Here is a 23,921-nt window from a genome sequence, read left to right on the forward strand (position 1 = left end):
TTTGTATACATGTATTAGAGATTCCCTGATTCTCAGTGGAATACAGGCTTTTTTCTCCCCACTACCCCCCTCCTTGGTTCTTTGAGACAGGCAAGACCCTGTCTCAAAAAAACCAAGGGCAGAGGGATATAGCTTAGTTGTAGAGCACTTGCCTAGCATGTGCAAGGCCCTGGGCTTATTCTTACTTAAAAATTTGAGATATTAATCTTTATGTATATGAGTGTTTGACTGAATGTATGTCTATGTACCACATATGTACAGTGCTCAAGGAGACCAGAAAAGGGTGTCTGTCTGGTCCTCTAGGAGTGGAGTGAGAAGGTTTAAGTTGCCATGTGGGTGCTGGGTATTAAATCTCAATTCTCTGGAAGAGCAGCCAATGCTCTGAACTACTGAACCATCCCACTAGCTCCTCAGTTCATTCTTTAGTATTGCGAAAATTTTAAAGTAAGTAAATGATGGATTTCCTTTTTTTCTTAATTTATTGTATGTGTGTGGTGTTTTATGTGTGAATTCAGGGGTGTGCGGGGTAAGGACAACCTTTGGGGCTCTGTCTTTCCACTGTGGGCTCCAGGGATTGAATTCAAGTTGCCAGGCTGTGCAGCAAGCACTGTTATTCACTGAGCCATCTTGTTAGGCCTGTTTGTTTTGAGACAAAGTCTCATATAGCCCAGGTTGGCCTCAAACTAGTTATGTGCTCAGTATGTATGACCTTCAGCTTCTCAGCTGCCTCCATTTCCCATGTGCTGGGAAAACAGGTGTGGGTGGCTGAGTCTAGGAAATGAAGGATCTTTAATAAGTAATATCTGCTTCAGGCCATTGTACTATAGTGTATGTAGGCTCATGTCCTAAATAAATGTATTGCTGCTTCATCTCCCTTAAAAAAAATCAGATTTTCTTTTTTAAAAAATTAATGTGTACGAATATATGCAGGTAACTGAGGAAGTCAGAAGAGGGTATCAGATTTCCTGGAGCTGGAGTTAACAGGCAGTTGAAAGCTGCTTGACATAGGTGCTGAGAACAGAACTTGTAAGAACAGCAACTCTTAAACACTGAGTCTTATTTCCAGGCCCTCATCTCCCTCTTTTAAAATAGTTTTGGTTTTTTGTATGTATCTTGATTGTATAGTTGGGTGTGTGCATGCATGTGGGGGCCAAAGAACAATTTGAGAATCAGTTCACTCCTTCCACCACGTGGGTTTGGGGAGTGGAATTCAGGTCATCAGGGTTCTCTGGCCCATCATCTCCCTTTTTAGACAATATCATTAAATAAGTATGTGCAAGAAAGTCAAGGATGGGAAATTTTTGAGTTGGATCAGACTATAAAGACTGTATTGTATAGAATAGTTTCATTTGTGAAGGCAAGTGCAGGCATTTTTCTCCCATTATCAAAGGCAGGATAGGCACCCTGACTCTGCTAGCATTTCAACACAGCACCCCTTGGCCTTTTGGAGCCAAATCCATCTGCCTTTCTCCCTAACCCTCTGTAACATCTGGTGCACTTAGTTTAAGCTTCTGACTTTGAAAACAAGAGATTAGTCCATATTGAAGAAATTGTACTTTCCATACAGGCCAGTGAACGTTCTGCAGAAGATGAGGCTTCTAGACCTTTCCTCTAACCCAGCAATTGATGAGAGCCAGCTGTGCCTCATAGCATATCTGCCCAGGTAATCCCTTAAATTTTGCCTGTTAAAGATCTTTTTTTGTTTTGTTTTGTTTTTTCAAGACAGGGTTTCTCTGTCCTGGAACTCACTTCGTAGCCCAAGCTGGGCACCACCAACCAAAACATATCATTTATACTGAATGAATTGTCATATGTTAAATACACCTTTTGAATAGATACAAAATGTAGTTCCTAAACTGGGCAAGTCCCTTGGGGAATTTCAACTTGAACTCATCTGGAGAATGTACTTGACCCCATTTGCCATGTGGACTAGGTACCAGATAATCTGTAGCTGCAAACTTCGTCCTGGTGGTGATACCTACATCTCTGTTAATCTTGGGGGAATGAGACTTCTTTTGAGACCCACTTAGCACCTGATAGAATAGGAGGCACTCCATAATCTTAGAGGCCTGTGTGGGAACACAAGTCACAGTGTCAACCTTCCTTCTAGACCTTGTGTTTTTCAACAGGATGGAAACCCAAGGTGGAGGGAAAGACTTGCTAGTCTAGTTTAGTAGATGCCCTGTGTAATCAAATCTAACATTTTAATTTCAGATTAGAACACCTACTCATTTCTGACATTGGACTTTCGTCTATACATTTCCCAGATGCTGGAATTGGTAAATAAGATTAGTAATGTGCCTCCCTCCTATGTTAGCTGTTTCTTTTCACTCCTACTGTGCAATTTCATTTTTATTGTTCTAGGGTGCAAAACATCCATGTTCCCGTCCTTGCAGTACCTCGTAGTCAATGACAACCAAATATCAGAAGTAAGAGCTGCCTCAGTGTGCCGGGCACCATACTGCTTGTCTTCACTTGCACACGAAGCTTGAAGGTTCTGTCAAAAAAGTTAAACTAGGGGCTTGGAGAGATGACTCTCGGTGGTTAAGAGCACTGGCTGCTCTTGCAGTGGACTCAGGTTCAATTCCCAGCACCCAGATGGCTACTCACAACTGTTTGTAACTCCAGTTCCAGGAGATCCAATGCCACCTTCTGGCCTTCTTGCTCACTGCACACATGTGCACAGACAGACATGCAGGCAAAACATCCATACACATAAAACAAATCTTAGAAAACATTAAATCAAAAGCAAATGCTTCCTCATAGTAAAACTTTTTAGGGTTAGAGTTCTTTTATTTACACAGATGTAAAATGTCATTAAGTTGACATGGGTGAGGTGTTGGTGACCAGTGCACCTTATACCTCAGATGAGAGCTAGGCAATTTTACTTTTATGTGCTAGGCCAAGTAATCTGAAATGTGTCCTGATACATGATGCTTTTATTTCTTTTGTTGCTTCAGTGGTCATTTATCAATGAGCTAGATAAATTACAGAGCCTACAGGCTCTGTCCTGTACTAGAAACCCCTTGACTGAAGGAGACAAAGCAGAGGAGATCATCATTGCCAAGATCGGTCAGCTGAAGACCCTGAACAGGTGTCAGGTGAGCACATGACCCTAACCATGCCCTTTGGTTTCTTTCTGGAGAGGAAGTCTAAGTGTTACCTCTACTGGCCTCAACTTCTGAACTCAGCTTTCTTTCCACTTCAGCCATCAGAGTACGTAGGACTGTAAGTGTGTCATAGCACTAGGTTTTAAATTTTTTTCTAAGACTAGAAAACAATAAAAACTGTAAAAGTAAATTACATTTGAATATTATAAAGTGATGACCATGTGCATTTTGTTTATTGAGATTCTTTGCCCTTAGAGGGAAGAGGGTTATACTTAGGTCAGCACTAGATCAGTGTTATTTTGCTGCCTGAACAGTGGTCATTTAAGGAGCAGTGGGGGAGTGTTAGGCACTTTATCATGTGTCCTTGGAAAGAACACAGGACCAGAGCATGTCTCTTCTCTCCTTGTTCCTCCCAAGAGTGAGGCTTTGAGGCCTAGGCACACTCTGAAGTTTCCTAAAGGAAGCAAGCTGTTCTAGCTGATACCAAGAGAGGTGAGCCCAGGTACCTGGTGCAGATATTATCATGATGGAAATTATAAAATGGGGGGTGGAATGTTAGAGATGATGGCTCAGTGGTTAAGAGCATTTGTTGGCAGAAGTTTGTTTTCACCTTCCACCATATGGATCTCAAGGATTGAATGAGAGTCATTAGGCTTTAAGGCAGCAAGTGATTAAACTGCTAAGCCATCTTGCTGGCCCTGGATATTAGTTCTATAGAAGAATGCAAGTTCTTGGCAACGCAAATTAAGTTTTCAGGGTTATGTAATGGCTTGTCTTTTTTAAATTAAAATTTGGTTTCTATTTTGTTTTTGAGACTAATAGTCGCTCACCCAAGCTGACTTTGAACTCCATGCAGTTCTGCATTAGCTCTCTTTAAAGTGCTAGATTACTGGTAGGAACCACCATATCCAGTTTGGACTTCTTAAGTAAACTTGTGAGTTGTGTTGGAAAAGGAAGGTGCAGGGATGGTTGGGGGATTTAACTCAGTGTAGAGGGCAAAAATTGTATTGTCTCTGCTTGAGCACCAGAAGGAGGACTGGGTAAAACCATGAGCAGCTCACTGGAAGATGACACATTTCTATTTCACATGAACACAGATTCTTCCAGAGGAAAGGCGTGGAGCTGAGCTTGATTACCGAAAAACCTTTGGAAATGAATGGAAAAAGGCTGGTGGACATCCAGATCCCGACAAAAACAGGCCAAATGCAGAGTTTCTTTCGGCCCATCCTAGATACCAGCTTCTCTGCTGCAGTACGTCCAGGTAGCCCGTGGGGAATCCAGCCAGAACAGGGCCCTGATGTAGTAGTTCAGGAAGGCTCAGTGTTTTGTCCTTTCTGATTTGGGGGATCTGTTTCCTTTTTATGTGGGCACTTTCCTGGCACCACATCAGCGAGTTGAAAACAGATGGTAAACTGGCAGTGTCAACATGTGTTCCCCCAGAGACCTACACTTTCTGGTGGTGGGTAACTCCTTGCAAAGGTTGGCAGTACTCCAGGTCATCTCAAGTGCTGGTGTTTTTTTTGTAATGCTCCCAGCATGGCAAGTTTGCACATAAATTGTATTGTTCTTCCCAAGTCCCATCCTAAAGTCTTGTCCTATGTTGTTTGGCACTTGGTGTTCACAGTGGTTCCTTTAGCATGCTAGCTGGCCTCAGGCATTGGAGCAAAGGATTGGGCATTATGTTCCAATGTACTTTTCACTTTGTTTTGACTTCATCATTTCATCAATTCCATGGTTCACATTTAGGCCATTTTTCTTTTGACATATTTCCAGTGTAAGCAGCTCACTGCATAAATGCTTCAGCTAGAACATTATCTCAGGAAGACAAGCTGCCTGTGGGAATTGCTTTCAAATTACTCCATTAGCTGGCCCAATTTCCTGGCTGCTCTAGGTAAATTCTGAGTCACTTGAGTGGGGAAAGGAAAGTTCTAAGCAGCCTGCAGATGCATGCAGTTCAGCTTCTCATTGCCAAGTGTGTACAGAGAAACCAGTACCACTTGATAAAGTGCAGCAGGGAAGGACAGTAGTTCAGCCTTTTCTGCAGTTTCACTTACCTTTAGTCCACCTCAACCTAAACATTAAATAGAGAATTCCAGAATCCAAAACTTCATCGCCTTAATTGCATACCGTTTCTAAGTGGTATGATGTCCAAGACTGCCTCTGCCTAGCATTCCATGCTACATGTGCTGCCTGCCCTGAGTCATTCAGTGACTGAGTATATAGACCACCAAGGTGTCGTAGTGCTTGTGACAAGAAAATAGCCCCAAACACAGATGAATACAGTGCCATGGTTCTTAAAATCCAAAGAGAAGCTGTGAAATGGAATTACTGAGGCTTGAAAGTACAGAAAGATATTCTGAAAGAGCAGGTTCGCAGAACTTCCATCACAGCACATTGGTGTGGTTGTTAGTCTCCTACAGTGTATAATCACAGGATCACAGGTATGTGGTACTTAAAGACCTAGGAAAAGGGTCTATCTGCTGCTATTAAGCTCAGATCTCCACTGAAGTCCTAGGATGTGTCCCCACAGACAAGGAAAGCTGCTGCTTGTGTTGCAGGGACAGGAACTGGTCTGCAGCAGGACTAAACACTTGACTGGTTAAAACCTGATGGGGTCCTATGACCTCTGTCCAGATCATACCTAGTTTCTCTCAGGACCCTGAAGGAAAGAGCATTTTCAAAACTGAAACCAAGTTAAAAGTTGGAAGGTTTTGAAAGCATGAGGAGCTTAGTCAGGCTACTGTTAGAACAGGCTACTGTTAGAACGAGCATGGAACATACAGCCACAGAGATGATCTTCCTTGGGAGTGGTTATTGTTTACCTCTCCTAACAACCCAACAAGCAGTTAGTTCTGCAGGAGGAAGCTAATTGATCAGTGATGCTGGGTTGATCCTGGGAGAGGATCTGTTTACACTAACATTGTTTCCTTACTGTGGTCTCTAGCTTCTTTTTCATCCCTTTTTATTTCTTAAACAGAATATGGTGCGCCTGAAGATGAGGAACTCAAAACACAGCAGCCATTCATGCTCAGAAATCAGCTACTAAGTAAGTAAGAATCCTTTCACACACATGCTTTGTACCGGGGTCTTGGGTATGAAGCAAGTGGTGATGTTTGACAGGGATGAAGTGTGTTTCTCCTAGGGCAGTGGTTCTCAATCTTCCTAATGCTGCAGCCCATTAATACAGTTATGGTGACTCCCAACCATAAAATTATTTTCATTGCTACTTCATAACTAAAATTTGGTACTGTTATGAATCATAATGTTAGTAACTATTATGCTGTTGACTCTCTGAATAGCCTTCTAGGTGTAGGAGAGAGTGGAATAGTAAACCACGCTGTAATGTGGAATCCTGCACTGTATCCTCCATGCAGAACCCTAGCTAAACTGTCAGGAAGTAGTATGGAGGGGAAGAAAGGGTGATAGAATTCTGGGTCGCCTGTTTGAGACATGATCTTGTTATATAAATCCAGGCTGCCTTGTACTCATTAGCCTCCGCTATGCCTTCCCCAGTTCTGGGACTATGATATTTTTTTTTTTTTTTTGTTTGTTTGTTTGTTTGTTTTGAGACAAGGTCTCATAGCTGGAATGTGTTGTCTAGGCTGGACTTGAATTTGTGACAGTCCTACCACAGCCTTTCAAGATGGGATTATAGCTTGGAATTACAGGTGTGCACCACCACACCTAGCTTTATGGAAATATTAATAGAAATTTTTAACATCATTAAGGCCCATTTATGAGGATTGAACCAAGTTGTGCCAAACTGCTACGTTATCTAGCAATCTCCTGCACGTTTTTAACTTATTGGTGCTAGTAATCACACTGAGGCCTTGTGTATACAAAGTATGTGCTCTACCTCAGAGGCACAGTCCCAGTTCTACATGCATGCATGCTATAAATCCCTGCTATGATGGTTAGTAATTTTTTCCCTTTTTCCTTAAAGCACTGAAGATAAAATGCTCAAACCAAGTTGAACAGAAAGTATTAGAAAAGCAGTTGCCAGGTAAGAGCATGCCCATTTCTCTCTCTCTCTCTCTCTCTCTCTCTCTCTCTCTCTCTCTCTCTCTCTCAGACAGGGTCTTATTATGTTACTCTGGCTGGCCTTGAACTCACATACCTGCCTCCCATGTGCCTGAGTAAAAGGCATTCGCCACTACACCTGTGCCATGTGATAGTGTGTCCAGCCACAAGTGTGAGGACTTGACTTGAATGGAATGCTTAGCCCCTTAAAGGAATTACTTCCCATGCCCATGTGTTTAAGATTCTCTTGGGCTTTTCTTATCTAGAGATGATTTCCTGATCAGGGGAGAAGTCAGTGCTATTTTTATTTTTTTTTTTTATTTTTTAAGGTTTATTTTTTATGTATACAGTGTTCTATCATCTGCACATATTCCTGCAGGCCAGAAGAGGGCACCAGATCTCATTACAGATGGTTGTGAACCACCATGTGGTTGCTGAGAATTGAACTCACGACCTTTCAAAGAGCAAGCAGTGCTCTTAACCTCTGAGCCATCTCTCCAGCCCCAGTCAGTGCTTTTATACAACTTGGGGAGAAAGAAATTTTTTTCAAAATCCTCTAAAAAACATTTGTACTACTGGAACTAATTTAATATTAAGAAAATAAATGCTTTTGGATAAATATAATCGAACTTAGACTTGCACTCAGAAGAATCAGTCTATTTTTTTTTTTTTTAGCATGACACAATTCTATAAATTCTCAAGATTAACTTGAGTCAAAGCTAAATGCTGGTGGGTTAGATTTAAAGCACTTGAAGAAATGGAAACATATGCATCTGACTGACTCCAGTAAATATATTTCCCTATTTGCCTACCGTAAGTGCTGTAAATTTATTGATTTTACATCCGTGTTCATTAGACAAAAGCTTGCCCATGATACCATAGTTCATGCAAGGCTAGTTGCACCCAGAAGAGTATTTTCCTGAATAACCATCCATTTAGGGCCAATTTCTCCTGTGGTTTTTTTTTTTTTTTAGCAATTCAATTTCTATTACTGATACGTAATATATGATGACAAATTAACAGTGTGTATTAATGTATTAACTTTCTTCTTGTTGCTCAGAAAAAATACTCAAGCTAAGCAATGTAAGGACAGGTGCGCTGTTCATGGCAGGAAAGACTGGTGGGAATGGGGCAGTAGTCACATTATGTCCATACTATGGAAGCAAAGCTATGCTGACAACTCAACCTGCTTTCTCCCCTTCCCATCCTTATTCAGTCTGGGACCCAGCCTAGTCCTCTCTAGATGCAACAAGTTTGATCAGGCACATTCAAGGTAGTACGGCTGTCGAATTGGGTCACAAACAGGAAAAGGCTAGTTTTATTCTAAAATAGAGAAGATTTATTATCACAAGTTGCATAAAAACACAGCTTTCATAAAAAAACAATTTTTATAGAAAAATAATTGTCTACATTGTGATATTTGTGGGACACCAAACTATTGCTGTACTTTCAGCTAAAGCTTCAGAGAAACTAATATCCTTAATCAAAATATCCACTATGTATCACAACCTGTCTTTGGAAAGAAGTTCCTAGTGTGTTCTGAATAGACCAGAGCATTTGTTTTTGAGTTACCTTCCCATACCTGGTAGTCATGTGTGTGCACATCCTGATGGTGACTGGATGCTCATGCTGGGGGAGACCTCATCCACCACTTAAGTCTATGCTCTCTTCTAGAGGGAAAATAAGGCTGAGAGGTGTCCTCAAGGCCCCACTCATGGGATCTTCAGCAACCCATTAGGAAGTTATCACAAAGGCCTATATTTTTCCTCCTCTGTGAAATGATTATTTCTGGTTACTCAGATTGAGGAAGAAATAGTAAATGCTGCTGAAATGGTATGACACCTCACTGTCAAGACCACTTGGGTTAAACATTGGCTCCATTTCCCAAAAGAATCAACTGGTCAAATGACTCAAGCTTTTGTCACTTAGTGTCTTAGGTAAACTGATGCTAAGAAACAACAGATCATGGCTGCCTCACCTGAGCTGTTTGTACATAGTCATCATTTGAGAGAAATGGATTTTCCTTTTCTTTGATAGATTCCATGACAATTCAAAAGGTAAAGGGACTGCTGTCACGTCTTTTCAAAGTTCCTGTGTCAGAACTTCTGTTGTCCTATGAAAGTCCCAAGGTAAGTTGCTAAGCAAAAACACAAAGCTATGCTAAGCTTAGTTCACCATAGTACCATGAGCCATACATAACAGATTCTAAATGGAGGCAGCATTTTGACTCTTCAAGCTACCTGCCATTGGAGGGCGGCATGTATAATACGCTTTATCAGATGTCTTACTCACTCTTCCCCATTCTGTTCTAATTTTAGATGCCGGGCAGAGAAATTGAACTAGAAAATGACCTACAGTCATTACAGTTTTACTCTGTGGAGAATGGAGATTGTCTACTAGTGCGATGGTAACAGTCCAACCGTAAGAGTTTAGCGACTAGAATGTTGTACACACCAGAAACAAAAACTTCACCCTCACAAAGGATGTATGTTTTGCTGGGAAAGGACCATTTGGTTGTATATTAATAGAATAATAAAGGCTTTGATTACTAGTGATTTTTCTACTCCTTCTGCTTTCTTAGCTTACTGCATTCCAATATGTGAAGATGTAACTATGAAGTAAACACAATACTCTAAATCTGAGTGGAGTTAACATCTGCTGAGGGCTACTTAACTATTAAAAAAGTTTACTACAGTGATTTGGCTGGTCATTCTGAGAAATGTCCCTTAAACTGAGGAAACTCATCTTCTACTCTGTACAACATACTTTCCCCTACATTATACTGAACCTATCTTCCATAGATTACCACCTCCTCAAGCTTAGGTAAACATCAGGCAAGGCAGAGTGCCTTCCCTACTTCCCTGTGACACTGAACCCTGAGGTGTTTACTTTTACTCATACTCACAAAACAGTTTAGTGAGAGTAAGCTGAGACATTCAGGATTTACATTAAATGGTAAAGAAAACATGGTACATCTGTAAATAAACATCTTTAAAAGCAAGATTCCAAACTTCAGGTTACAGTATTTCCTTTTCAAGGCCAGTTTGCCCATGTCAGAGATCCACAAACTGGTATTTCCAGCAACCCAGACTTTGGTATATGTGGCCCCAGGGCCACAGAGCATCTTTGTATGTTCTTTCTGGCCTAATTAAGCTATACAGAGCTATTTTATCATCCTGATTGAGATTCAAATGGAGTTATTACAACTTTCTGAATTTGGCCAGGTTTAACAAAAAATGGTAATGATGAATTACTAATTAGTAACAGTGATCAGGAGTTAGTAATATTTTTATAACATAATTTGGTATTAAATAATCTTCCAATTTACAAATAAAAACTTACACTACAGTATCAGTTGATTCATTAATGCCTGTGCAAATACTAGTCATATCAAACTACTTATAGTTCAATACCAGCCACGAGGTCTCCTCAGACTTACAGTTCCTGATCTTTGAGGATCACTACACTTTTGCTTCACACTGACAAGGATCCCCACACAGTTCCTTCAGTTCCCACAGTCTGCTTAGCTCTTGTGGTAAATACTGAGGAGAAGACAGCATTCCTGTCTCACAGGTTTTCTCACACAGCCACAGGCTGTCCTGTTAAGAAACAAAATAGAAGACAGAATCAGGAAACTACATGTGAGACATTTCATTGTACTCTACCGATACCAACTCATGAATTTTGGGGTGGGGATGACTCCTAAATTTGGGAAAGCACCACAACCTCATAGTCCTGGGGCTATGAACATAGAAACTACAGTGTAAAGATTAATAGTCACCAAATGCCACACTACCTCATAAATATGCACAATTACTATGTTGTCAGTTAAAATAAATACATTAAGATTCTCAGAAGAGTCAGCACATGAAATTCTATAAAAAGTACAGAGAGCACAGATGAATACTTTCAGATTCTCCTTTAGAGAGAGGTCATAAAGCAATGGCAGCACTTCTCTGATAGGATGCCTGCAACTCTTTGTAAATCACCCCATTTAAGTATCAAATGCTATGAGAGCACTATGCTGTAAGAATAGGCACGTCCAAGACTTCTGACCTGAGTCCCAAGTACCACACTGCTCAGCATAACAACACACACGTGAAGAAACACATATAAGAGAACATAAATCCTAGCTAAAATCTGTAGCTAGAGACCTCTCCAGCCCCCACCAAGCCAGAGTGATATACACAGCAAAAATCTGAAAATCTTTTTAAACCATGACAATTCTGATGGGCATAGGAGCTGCTGGAACTACCATGTGTCTGGAGGGTACCTGGTAATCCCTGTTTCTCAAAAACACCTAGAATGAGGGGTTCACCAGTGACAGCATAGTGGGCCCCATGCCTTGGGGACATGGAAGAAAACAAAGCTTTCTATCCAAGAAACTGTTCAGCTCCAGAAGATCCAAACCAGCAATGTTAAGTATTTAAAAGTGACAGTGCCCCAGAAGGTAAGACAAAGTGACTAGCTATCCTCTGTATGACTGTTACAAGCCAGGGTCACAATAAAGGATCTCAACACGTCAACAAACTCCACAAACAGTCTTTGGAAACTACAGATCACAACATTCAGATTCGCTGAGAGTATGATGCAGCAGCAGGACTCAGGCTGAGCTGACTGTGTATGTATTCCTGTTTCCAAATAAGCAAGTGTGACTGTGTGGCTCTGAATGGCAAGCATTGCATGTCCTGCTCTCTGTACCTTCCACAGCCAGAGTAGAAGGTGCAAGAATCCAGAAGTCAATACAACAAATAAGGCAGAAGCCTGTTCCTCCTGTCCCCAAGTTTCTTACCTTCAATTTTGGTCTTACATACACATTTCCCTGCCCTGGCTCCATACAAATAAAATACTAGGAAAAGTCTGCTGTCAGGAGTTGAGAGGTCTCACAGTCATGGACCAGAAACTCAAGTCAACAGATTCTACACTGTAAAACTACAAGGAATTTCTGATCAAACCTAAAGACCTAATTCTTTTTTGTGAGTAAGGAACGTTCATTCATAGCATTTCCTTTTGGTTTAAACTTAGACAACTGCTCTGAGTAGTAATAAGGTACCGTGTTGGAGCTTAAGAGCACAGCTGGGATGCCAGAAGGCTTTCATTTCTTATGCCTAGGGTTGGATGTACAGTATGTAAGTTCACCTACATACCTCCAAGAGCCCTGAAGCCAGCAACCCCATACTTGCTTACCTGGTGTCTTTTAGGGCCTATGGCTGCCATCCAAATGCCCATGCTGACATCTTCACCCTACTCATGATCAAATGCAAACTTTTTAAGTTTTTGTAAAGACAAGGCCATATGTAGATTAAGTAATCCAGATGTACAAGAGCAAGCTAGAGATGGGAAACAGGAAGTATGCAACGAACTGACAAGTCTGAAGTGTGCTGTGGATCTAATAGCTGGGCACACTTGCTCCCCAACACTATAACCAGGTCAGGGGGAAGAAAGCACTTCTTTAGCTTCTTCCTTATAACAGAAGTATTTACATTTCTCCAGAGAATATACTTTGCAAATGAAGAACAGTGTAAACAGGCTCAAGTAAGATACAGGAATAGACATCGTGGCTAGAGTCTGAGAGGTGGCAGGAATACATCCCTGACCTTTAGGGAATGACTCCTGCAGAGAAACCACAATCATGGTAAGCTGGCTCTGCTTCAGGGCTATCTCAAGGACATTGGACTGGATGAGTGATCTTGTTACCTGATAGGTCTTTAACCTTCCGGAGTTGCCTGCCAGCCAGTCAACGATATCCTTGGAGATCACGTACCCTGACCCACATGCAAAGGCAGGGTAGGCTGGGCTGGGGTATTCCAGCTCCTGCCACTTTCCAGTTCTGTCCACTGCCCAATTCAATCTGAAACTGAGATGTTACAAAGGTGATGGCTAGCCACGTCCTTCTACTGGATTGATCACTACAAAGGGACTGGCTTGTAAAGCAGGGAAAAATTCTTGCAACTAAGGAAAGGAATTATTTACCGAATGGTACTTTATATATATTAGTTAGGTAAGCTCTCAGTTTCTTAATGGAAGCTAATAGAAGCCCACCCCGTGTTTCAGTATATATTCAAATGAAACCAAACCCACCAAATCACTAATCCTGCAGTGATTCCTAAAGTAGCAAAGACAATGGCTATGGAGATGTATCATGCATGATTCTGACAAAAAAACATACAACAGCTTCAGAGGACCATGCACTTCTAAAATCACATCTTTGACTCTTGGCTAATAAGCCTGAGATTTTTGACAGCAAACTAATCTAAAACAGTTTAACTAATAAGAAAGTTCATACCATTTTTCTTGTGGAAAAATAACTTGCACACTTCATTCTAAATTAATTACACTTAGGTACACTGCAAGTCAATGGTTGTCCATGTTTCACTTACTTTCCCCACCAAAAATTAGGCCCATCTAGATTCTTCTGAGCAATTCGATTAAACACAGCTTCTAAGTCTATGTAACAGTCGTCATCTGTCTTCAGCAGCAAACTGAAGCTGGTGGTTTCCACAGTCCTGTTGACAGAAAAGGAGACGTGCAAGCAAGCACAACCCTGGAAGGATGTGCACTGTCTGTACAGCTGTGCACTTTCAGTGTCTTATCCTGCACCCAGAACACTATCCCTGTGACCATCCACTGTGGCTGGTCCTTACCTGACCAGCTGGCATAACAGAGAAGAATGAGAAGAAAGTCTGACTGAAGTAGAATTTCCATTGTAACAAGTGCTTCCCAGTCATCTTCCATGTCTGCTACCAGACCTACCTATCACCTGTACCTTGCCCCATGTGTGCCTAGTTGTAAAGCCCAAGATCATGGTATCAGACCCAAAGCTCTCATCTACAACACCGTGGAACACGGTGTGTTATGAAACAGGCCAGGTGTGGTGGGAAGCAGAGAAAGGTGGAGCTCTGTGAGTTCTAGGCCAGCCAAGAGATACTCAGTGAGATTGTCTCAAAACTTTTTTTTTTTTAAATAACTATATTATGGGTTAAAACATGACTTATAACATGCAAACATATTTTTCTTTGGAACCAATTTCCAGCATTTAAGTTATTATAAACAACCTCTGGAGGAACAGGAAGGTGACTTACTTTATTTCTCTAGACACCAAAACTTCATGGCCTCAAACAGGGCAAAATTAGTTCCCTACCTCACTGTCAATCTCTGCAGGTCTGTTTTTAAGTACAGACTTGTCAAGGGACCAGCTAGAATTTACTATGTAGTTCAAGCTGGCCTCAAACTCACAAAATCTACCTGCCTCTGCCTCTGGACTGATGGGCTTAAAGGTGTGTACCACCAAACTCAGCCTTTTAAGTGATTTTCAACAGTATAACAGACATATGGTATTTGCCAATCAGAAATAAACTTTTGTTATAAAGACATTTAGGTCACTGGTGATTCTCAGTAAATAAGGCCAAATAATTAAGCACTGACTTAAAATGTATAAGGTACAACTAATAATATTCTCCTATTAGAAGAACACTGTCCTCCCTTCCATCCCCCATGTTTCCCTCCCTCCACACAAAGCATGCTGAAAAATAGAAGGTGGAGGGTGATGTGGGCTAGGAGGAGGCAGGTCTGAAAACAGCCTTGATGAAGCCAGTAACAGCACTACAGGGAAGTGAGGAGGGAAACAGAAAACAATGGGAGAGGTATGTAAGGAACAGGATATGGAAAACAAAATGATGTTAGAAATCCTAGTGCCCTACCCCATCTAAGTCCTGATTTCCCCTTCCTGAAACTCCTCATAGTGGCCTTATCTATACTTGGAACTCTAAGTAATGGGCTCCTTTTTTTTTCCTCTCCCTTTTTGAGCAAGGTTTCTCTGTATAGCCCTAGAACTTGATAAATGCCTGCCTTTGCCTCCCAGGTGCTGGGATTAAAGGTGTACCACCACAGCCCAGCTGTGACAGGCTCCTTAAATATTGCTGTCTAAATGCAGTCCTGGTATTTCAGACTTGTCTGCCTTCCATCCACAGATGACTCCAAAATAATAATTAGGAAATGTTAGGAATGTTCCACAAACTAACTGGACAATCTAGAGATCATGACCCCAAAAAAACATAACTACAGTGCCCTTGTGAACTTCCCACCTGAGAAGGGACATGAAGAAAGAGATCTGGTAGGCCTTTCCAAGAAATAAGCCCTTGATAAGGCTTCAAAAAATAAGGCAAAGTTGTGAAATCCCAGGTCAGGCATTGGTGAGACAGGCAGACAACTCCAGGGAGTTAGTACCTCAGTCATATGAGAGCAAGGTGCACCTCAGCAAGTCAGCACAGCCCCAAGTAACTACCAACTATGCATGTTAAAGATTCTAACATACTGTCACAAATTTAGAGTGCAACCAACAGTCACTGGACGTTCTAGGAAGTTAGGAGAGTTAATTTCACTGAACAGCTATAAAAGTTTGTAAATCAGACAAGTATTTGTTGGCTTTCAGAATCTACCATGCTGTGAAAAGCTAGCCTTAAACTTCTAGGCTCAAAAGAGCCTCTGTCTCAGCTTCTGTGTAGCTGGGACAAAATTCATGCACCACTGTATCTATCCCAATGCAAGGAGTTTGGAAATTGATAGAGTAGAGAGACTGGCTATTTAAAGGTGGATATTTAGTTGCACAGAATTCAGATTAGTAACTTAGTGTGAATATAATTAGGGAACTGGAGTGTATAGGTAGAAACAAAACTAAAAAGGATCATTTCTAGACCCACTGATTTCATCCAATGCTAGGCTGAGACACCCAAAGTGTGTAGGAATGACTCTAAGGGAATTAATTTTTGTTTATTGTTTTTGACCACTTAATGCCATTCACACTGTGGATCTGTTCATCCAAATAAGAAAGCAACAGCACATTAGACATTGTCTTTAAAATGCCAGGAGGTGCTGAAGAGTTGGCTCGGGAATCAGGACTAAGTACTGCTCTTCCAGAGGACCCATGTAGGACCCATTTGGTTCCTGATACCCATGTAGGGCAGCTTCAACTGCTTGTAACCCCAGTTCCAGAGATTTGATGCCTTCTTCTGGCCTCCAAAGGCACCCACACTCACAAAGCAGACACACAGACACAAACATGAGTCATTTTTTAAAAACCTTAAAATTAAAAAGAAATTGTTTTTAAAGGATGTGACGTAACAGGTCACATCCCAGAGGATGAGTCTTTTGAATTTTGAAATTTCAGTGGTTTGATGTTTCCACATCAAAATAACAACAAAGCAAATTTTCGCTACCCAATATCTGCATAACCTACCATCTATAGAAGTCCAGTAATTTTGCAGGAACATTCCGGTAAGTATCCACAACATCCACGAAGACAATGTCGTCATAGACGCTGCTCTCCTCCTGCAGTAAGGCATCTTCCACTCGCAAATCCCGTATGTGGTCTGAGAGTCTCTGGGGCCGCGAATGGAGGCTTCGTAACAGTGCATCTCCCTCTGAAAAGGAAATGCTGACTGCTGGAGAAAAACACTACTGCATGCTCAGGACCTAGAACTTGACAGTGGGGCCGAGTTACAGCTCAGTGAAGCCTACTTGTGACATGACATTAGAGATATTACCTTACTTGGGCACCACAATGTTCTCTGCAGCACTGTTTGCTATGCTGGGAAACAACAAAATTGGAACCAACAGAAAGAGTCCAACTATGCTTTACTTGCATACGAGACCAGCCTGGTCTACAGAGCTAGTCCAGGACAGGCTCCAAAGCTACAGAGAAACCCTGTCTCAAAAAACAAACAAACAAAAAAAGTGAGTTTTTTGGCTTTGTTTTAGAGATATGGTGTTGCCACATAGCCCAGGATGGTTTTGAAATCATAATTTTCCTAGTCTCCTAAATCAGTATTTCAGGCATACTACTTTGTTCCTGCTCAATAAGGAACTTTCAACTTGAAAAGATGACCTTTCACAGCATATTATAAAAAAAGGTTAGCAACACTGAGTTTGCTTTTACACTAGCCAACTTACCCTGAACAGTGTAGATAAAGCCACCTGCGACTCCCTCCACACCCTCCATGAATTCATGAGGCAATGCCCCTTCTCCAGCCTGAAAGGAATGAGAACAGAAGTGCTCAGGCATTTTCATGACTAACAGTGAATGTATTACAATGCAGAGCTGGACCAGCAGATGCCCAAGGTGCCTACCCTACAGCAGATACTGATGCCATGCGTTCCTTTTACTTTCTTTTTTTGTTGTTGTTTTTGTTTTTCAAGACAAGAGTTTCTTTGTGTAGCCTTGGCTGCCCTTGAATTCACAGAAATATGCCTGTCTCTGCCTCCTGAGTGCTGGGATTAAGGGCATGCACCACAACCACCTGGCCTGCTTTATTTCTTTATTTTTACTTCATGTGCATGGATATTTTGTATGCATGTGTAGTACAGTGCCACAGGTCAAAGAAGAGCATCAGACCATGAGGCTGGAGCCACTCTGTGGGCACTAGGAACCCAGCATAGGGCCTCTGGAAGAATGGTGCAGTGGACCGAGTAAGAATGCACTCGCCCATAGGCTCATATATTTGAATATTTGGTTCCCAGTCGGTGGGACTGTTGGAAAGGGTTAGGAGGTGTGGTCTCATTGGAGGAGATGTTACTGGGGTGGGCTTTGAAATTTCAAAAAGCCATTTCCAGTTAGCTCTCTGCTTCGAGCTTATGGATCAAGTTGCAAGCTCTCAACTACTGTTTCAGTACCAAGCTAGCATGCCTGCGTGCTGCCAGGCTCCATACTATGGTGGTCATGGACTCTGACGACTTGGAACCATGAGCCCAAAATTAAATACTTTCTTTTATAAGATGCCTTGGTCTTGCCTTATCATGGCAACAGAAAAATAATGAAGATAAGCAGCCAGCACTCTTAAACACTAAGCCACCTTTCCAGCCCTTATGCCATGGATTTAAAGCATCAGGATGACTCTGGCCCAGTGCTCAAAATTCCCACTTAGAGATAAATAAATGTTCTTACACTCACAACCACAATAGTACAAAACTCAACATAGTTAATAGCATTTTAAAAACATTAAAGAGGGGCTGGAGAGATGGCTCAGTGGTTAAGAGCACTGCTTGCTCTTCCAGAGGTCCTGAGTTCAATTCCCAGCAACCACATGGTGGCTCACAACCATCTGTAATGAGATCAGGTGTCCTCTTCAGGCTTGCAAGGACACATGCAGGCAGAACACTGTATATGTAATAAATAAATAAATCTTTAATTAAAAAAAAACTTATAAAAACATTAAAGAATTATCACTTTTGTTTTTCCACAAAAATTTTCATGAATTTGACAAGATCCTTGTGCACCTGAGAATTCAGGGGCCATGCAGAGAAAAGCTTTTTTTTTTTTGGAGCTGAGGATCAAATCCAGGGCCTTGTGCTTGCTAGGCAAGTGCTCTACCACTGAGCTAAATCCCAACCCCCTTTTTAAAAAAGATTTATTATGTATACAACATTCTGCCTCCATGTATGCAGACCAGAAGAGGGCACCAGATCTCATTATAAATGGCTGTGAGCCACCATGTGGTTGCTGGAAATTGAACTCAGAACCTCTGGAAGAGTATAGATGGTATTCTTAACCTCTGAGCCATCTCTCCAGCCCGAGAAAAGCTTCTTTAAGTCATCATTCGTTCCCAACCTGATGAGGTGGTACACACCCTTAATTCCACCACTCGGGAGGCAAAGGCAAGTGGATCTGAGTTTGAGGCCAGCCTGGTCTACAGGAGTTCCAGGATAGCCAGGGCTACACACAGAAACCCTGTATCAAAAACCAGACAAACATCATCATCTGTTCCCAACAAATCAGATGTAGACCAACTTCCTACTGCTGTTGAAGACCTAGAACTTAACTATCACCAGCCAACAACAGTCCTGCCTCTTAGACTAGAAATACTTTTCATCAGTATGCTGTGCTCCAACATGTCTGCCTTCCACAGCTTTCCCCTAGCTGCTGGGGCTGAAGCTGACTACCAAAAGCAGCCATCTGTCCTTTCACAGCATTTCTTACACGGACTTCTCTTGTCAGACGAAATACTACGTGGCTACTTTCTTTAAGCAGATCTCAGTAGAAAAAGATTCTACACAGCACCATTTTAAGGCTTCTAAAGAGTATTCTGAGATCACTGTGGATAACATGGATAACATTAATATTTAAAATACAGTTTGTAGCTGAATGTTTTAGAGTTCAACTCTGGTTCCATAATTGTGGTATACTTAAAAAACAAAACAGAACAAAAACAACTGTAATATGTTCTTGTTTTGACTTGTTTAGAACTTAACAATATTCTAATACTGATTGTGTTCTTGTTTGATTTCTGTTGTTGTGATAAACACTCAGACCAAAAGCAACTTCCATGAGGAAAGTATTTATTGGCTTATACTTCCAGGTCACATCCATTGTTGAGGGAAGTCAGGGCAGGAACTAAAGCATGCACTTAGAGGCAGTCTGCTAACTAGTCCATGCAGCATTCCCTCTAACCAGAAACTGGGTCCCAGTCAGGGAATACAGCAGACATCAGAGAGGAATGCTGCTGGATGGGTCACTCAGCCCACGCTTAGCCCAAGACCACCTGTCCAGAGAGCAGTGTCACCCACGGTGGAATGGACCCTCTTTATCAATTAGCAATCAAGATAGTCCCGATGACAGACCCAGAGGCCACAGGCCACATCCTTCCTCACATGACTCCAGGCTGCAGCAACTGACAGTTAAAGTTAACTAGGATTCCTCGCTAGTGACTTTTCCCAACGGTCACAGTCTAGCTGTAAATTTTCCTGAAATCATCACTTACTGACAGGGAGCAGACCTGAAATCTCTCCCACTAAAGGGCTTCTGCTGACGCTGTCTCTCCCCATCCACAGCTAGTTTCCCTCCAGAGCAGATCATTTGTCTTTATATTTAAACTAAATCTTCCACTCAGCAGGAAACATTTCCTTAGTATAACAAATCAAATACTATGGAATTTTGGTGTATCCTAGATATTTCTGTTCCACAAATAGAAGGTGGCATGATATTAGAGGCATTTGTCCTAAAAATAATAAAAAAAAATTATGATTCCTTTCATAAAATTCTCTGTCTTAAGTAAACAATGGATAAAATACTATATATGGCCTACGAGACTGTATAATTACATGTGACTTTGGTCCATTTGTTTAATATATGTTCTTTTCTTTTCAACACTCTAAAATTACATTTATTTCTGTGTGTATGTACACAGGTATGCCCACTGAATTGAGGCCATCAGGCTTGCCATCCCACGCCTCTACATTAAGGAACCCTGCCAGTCCTTGACTTACTTTCTCCCTGACCAGGATGTGATGAAGTAACTGTGCCTGCCTTTCTTTTTCTTTTTAAACTGTATTTAATTTATTATGTATATAATGTTCTGTCTGCATACATCCCTGCAAGCCAGAAGAGGGCACCAGATCTCATTGTATATGATTGTGAACTACCATGTGGTTGCTGGGAATTGAACTCAGGACCTCTGGAAGAGCAGCCAGTGCTCTTAACCTCTGAGCCATCACTCCAGCCCCCCTGTACCTGCTTTTCAGTGGGTGTGAAACAAATGCTTCCTGAATAAGTAATAAATCACATGACACTCATTTCAAAACCAGGAATTATTTCACATGAGCAGGGCTAATTAAGAGATTATTGAACTTCTGCATTTAAATGCCAAGTGTCTTCCTATTCATTAGACCAAGTACAAAGAGGGGGTTGGGAAGTTGTTTGCAACACCGTTAGAGCATTCCTCTTGCTTATTAAGTCTGTCTTTTTTTTTTTTTTTTTTTTTTTTGGTTTCTCGAGACAGGGTTTCTCTGTAGCTTTGGAGGCTGTCCTGGAACTAGTTTTGTAGACCAGGCTGGCCTTGAACTCACAGAGATCCACCTGCCTTTGCCTCCTGAGTGCTGGGATTACAGGCATGTTCCACCACCGCCCGTCTTAAGTCTGTCTTTATACCTTTACTATGCTTATGTTTGAGAAATTTACCTAACTTGGATTTGTTTTAAATCTGAGAAAAATCTGACTCAATGAGAAATATTATTCAGAAACTCAAGTTGCTTTGAAATAAAACAAAAACAAGCACTCTCTCACTCTCTTTTTAAAGACAGCATGATGCTATCTATGTTGCCCAGGCTGGCCCTGAACTCTGAGCTAAAGTAATCTTCCAGCTTTAGTGTGACAAGGAGCTGGGACCCCAAGCACAGGACATTGTGCTCAGCTCAGTATTTTGGTAGATCGTACTTTAACTAACATTTTGCTATCAAGGTAACATAGCCAACTATGGAAGAAGCATTTCTTTTCTTCCTTTCTTACTCTGTAGCTAGCTGGTCACAAGTTCTAGGCAATCCTGCTGCTTCAGCCTCCTCAGTACTGAGAACACAGGTATAAACTACTATACTCAGCTATGAACAAATGTTTCTAAAAAATGCTCACTAAAACCTGTCAAGAAAATATCACACTTTAAAATGTACCAATCTTAAGGCAAAACCACATTATTCATTAATATTGGAGTTACAGCTGTTCATCTTCACTATGGTGAAGTGACTCAGAAACACTTTCTACTGTTGTATGTTCAAAACCACTGTTTGACACTGCCTGGGATAAAAGTAAATTCTAAACTTTTTATGTATCTAAGATAGTTCATGTCTAACCAATCCAAACAAAGGACAGCTTACTGTAATAACTCTGAGAACACCGCCTCCATCATTCACTGTCACTCTGTGTAGGTTTCTGGACACGAGGCCATGGAGATCTTGGCTTTCCCACACGATTGTACCTTCAAAGCTCTTTGGGGGGAAAAATGGTAGTGGATTAATTTGTTTATTCTTGCCACTTAGGTTCTGAGTATATATATATGTAAAAGTTTAGAAAAAAAAAATCAACCCCTCCCTCCCCTGAAATATATCAGTTAAAATTTTAAGCCACAACTTGAACATTTCATTGTTGGCATGTATGTCCTCAATTATTTCTTCTGGACACATCTAGAAAACAGTCACTCTGAGTTCGTGGTGTTGGCAGATGCTGCCTGGCTGTTTCTCCTGTATCAATTTCCTAATGTTGCTACAACTTTTAGAGCTGTTCTTTCTAATGTGGCATAACATGCCACTTGGCTGACACTTGATTTGTAACTGTTGTCTGCTGACCAAATGGCTACTGTAATATAGGAATGATTGGTATAATGTCTCGTTCCCACAATACTTTATTTAAAATAAATTCCTAGAGGGGAAATTAATGGAAAAAGCAAGGTGTGTTTATGTGTTTATTTTGGTACATACAAACTATCAAATTGCTTTTAAATAGTCATTTTTATTCATTTATAAGGTCATTAAGCAAAGTCTGAGAATGCCAACTGCATTGTACTCTCTCTACTATAAAATTTAGGAAAAAGTAAAAAGTTCAAGTTAATGTGGTAGATTTTTAACATGTGACATTAATATTTACCAAGTCATGGGCTATACACTGAATATTAGAAATAAAAACAGAATAGCCATTATCTTTAAATACTACCAACATTTGGCCACAGGCTCACAAATGAAAAACGGCATTTGGGGGTTGGGAATTTAGCTCAGTGGTAGAGAGCTTGCTAGGCAAGCACAAGGCCCTGGATTTGATCCTCCGCTTAAAAAAAAAAAAAAAAAAAACATGGCATTTTGGTAAGAATTGGGGTAGATATTATGCAAGAAGAACTTCAAATTACCACAAAAGCAGAGAAGTAGCTCATTCAGAATTACAAGCATTTCACAGGCTATAGCACTAGGCTAAAGAGAGGAGAGGTCTAAGGTAGACCAGATAGATGCTTCTCTGCCCACCATAATGCTATGAACCCTGTCCTTTGCTTGGAAGTGGTGAAGACTGGAGGTTGCTGGCAGAGTGGCAGTGGCTGGTAGGGAGAGAAGAACTAGCTACGTGCAGTCCTGGTGAGACTGAACAACACAGAGATTCCCAGGTAACTGCCTGTTTGGCTGAGATATAATTCCTCTTTTACAGAAAGGAAATCATGTTCCAATCAGTGAGAAGAGCTTAAGAGTGAAATTTAACTAGCGACCTTTACACCCTCCAACAATCTGCCACTGGCCACTGCATAAAAACTGAGCACAGACAGGAATCTTGGCAATGCAGCAATATGTAGGGGAGGAAGTTTCAGGAATAGAGTACCTAGTCACATCCCTCTTGGATGAAACATCACTTCAAAATACTCATTTTTTTTCTTTCTTTCTTTCTTTCTTTTTTTTTTTTTTTTTCTGGTTTTTCCAGACAGGGTCTCTCTTTGTAGCTTTTGCACCTTTCCTGGAACTCACTCTGTAGACCAGGCTGGCCTTGAACTCACAGAGATCCGCCTGGCTCTACCTCCCAAATGGTGGGATTAAAGGCATGTGCTACCACCGCCCGACTCTTATTTCTATAATCAAATTCATTGCCAAAATCAAGAACTATTATTCCAAGTGATGTTTTTGGGACCTTGACATACCAGGGGTAATAGTCATTCAAGTCACATGTATGAGCCTACACCGTAAAAGATGAATGAACTGACAATGGTACACAATGATAATCACTGGGAATCTGATCACTACTGTGTGTTGGATGAGATAGCCTGGGTTAGTCATGCACCCATCTCCTAACAACAATCTTTTGCCTTTGGTATGCTGTAATTTCTTCTAAAACTCTAACATTAGTAAAATGTGGAAGATGTGAGAACACCTTAGAATTAGAATGGACAGGACTTGGGTCTAAAGCCTGAGAACAAATCCCTTGATTCTGATTTAGGTGGTTTAAGAAAATCCTAGCCCCAAGATTGAAAATACAGGAAATGAGCCGGGTGGTGGCGGCGC

General features: G+C 41.2%; 2 protein-coding genes across 5 annotated transcripts in view; one reads left to right on the plus strand and one right to left on the minus strand.

The window, feature by feature from the left end:
• The window catches only part of Tbce (tubulin folding cofactor E), a 41,525-nt gene extending 31,840 nt beyond the window's left edge, over positions 1-9,685 (plus strand). For 2 of the 4 annotated variants that reach the window (XM_036186879.1, XM_036186878.1), the window contains exons 9-17: positions 1,568-1,663; positions 2,215-2,279; positions 2,365-2,429; positions 2,961-3,101; positions 4,208-4,361; positions 6,088-6,156; positions 7,054-7,113; positions 9,168-9,259; positions 9,449-9,685. In XM_036186879.1, coding sequence (XP_036042772.1) covers positions 1,568-1,663; positions 2,215-2,279; positions 2,365-2,429; positions 2,961-3,101; positions 4,208-4,361; positions 6,088-6,156; positions 7,054-7,113; positions 9,168-9,259; positions 9,449-9,541 — 835 coding nt within the window. In that variant the 3' untranslated portion in view covers positions 9,542-9,685. Of the gene's footprint in view, positions 1-1,567; positions 1,664-2,214; positions 2,280-2,364; positions 2,430-2,960; positions 3,102-4,207; positions 4,375-6,087; positions 6,157-7,053; positions 7,114-9,167; positions 9,260-9,448 lie in introns of those variants that run through there. The other 2 variants (XR_004944949.1, XM_036186880.1) reach the window with 2 other exon arrangements.
• B3galnt2 (beta-1,3-N-acetylgalactosaminyltransferase 2) overlaps positions 8,447-23,921 on the minus strand; it is a 35,202-nt gene continuing 19,727 nt past the window's right edge. The window contains 7 exon segments of the mRNA XM_036186881.1: positions 8,447-10,729; positions 12,318-12,374; positions 12,828-12,987; positions 13,511-13,636; positions 16,366-16,549; positions 17,079-17,157; positions 21,768-21,878. Coding sequence (XP_036042774.1) covers positions 10,592-10,729; positions 12,318-12,374; positions 12,828-12,987; positions 13,511-13,636; positions 16,366-16,549; positions 17,079-17,157; positions 21,768-21,878 — 855 coding nt within the window. The 3' untranslated portion in view covers positions 8,447-10,591.

Source organism: Onychomys torridus, chromosome 5 (genome assembly GCF_903995425.1).
Source record: "Onychomys torridus chromosome 5, mOncTor1.1, whole genome shotgun sequence".
Lineage (NCBI taxonomy): Eukaryota > Metazoa > Chordata > Mammalia > Rodentia > Cricetidae > Onychomys > Onychomys torridus.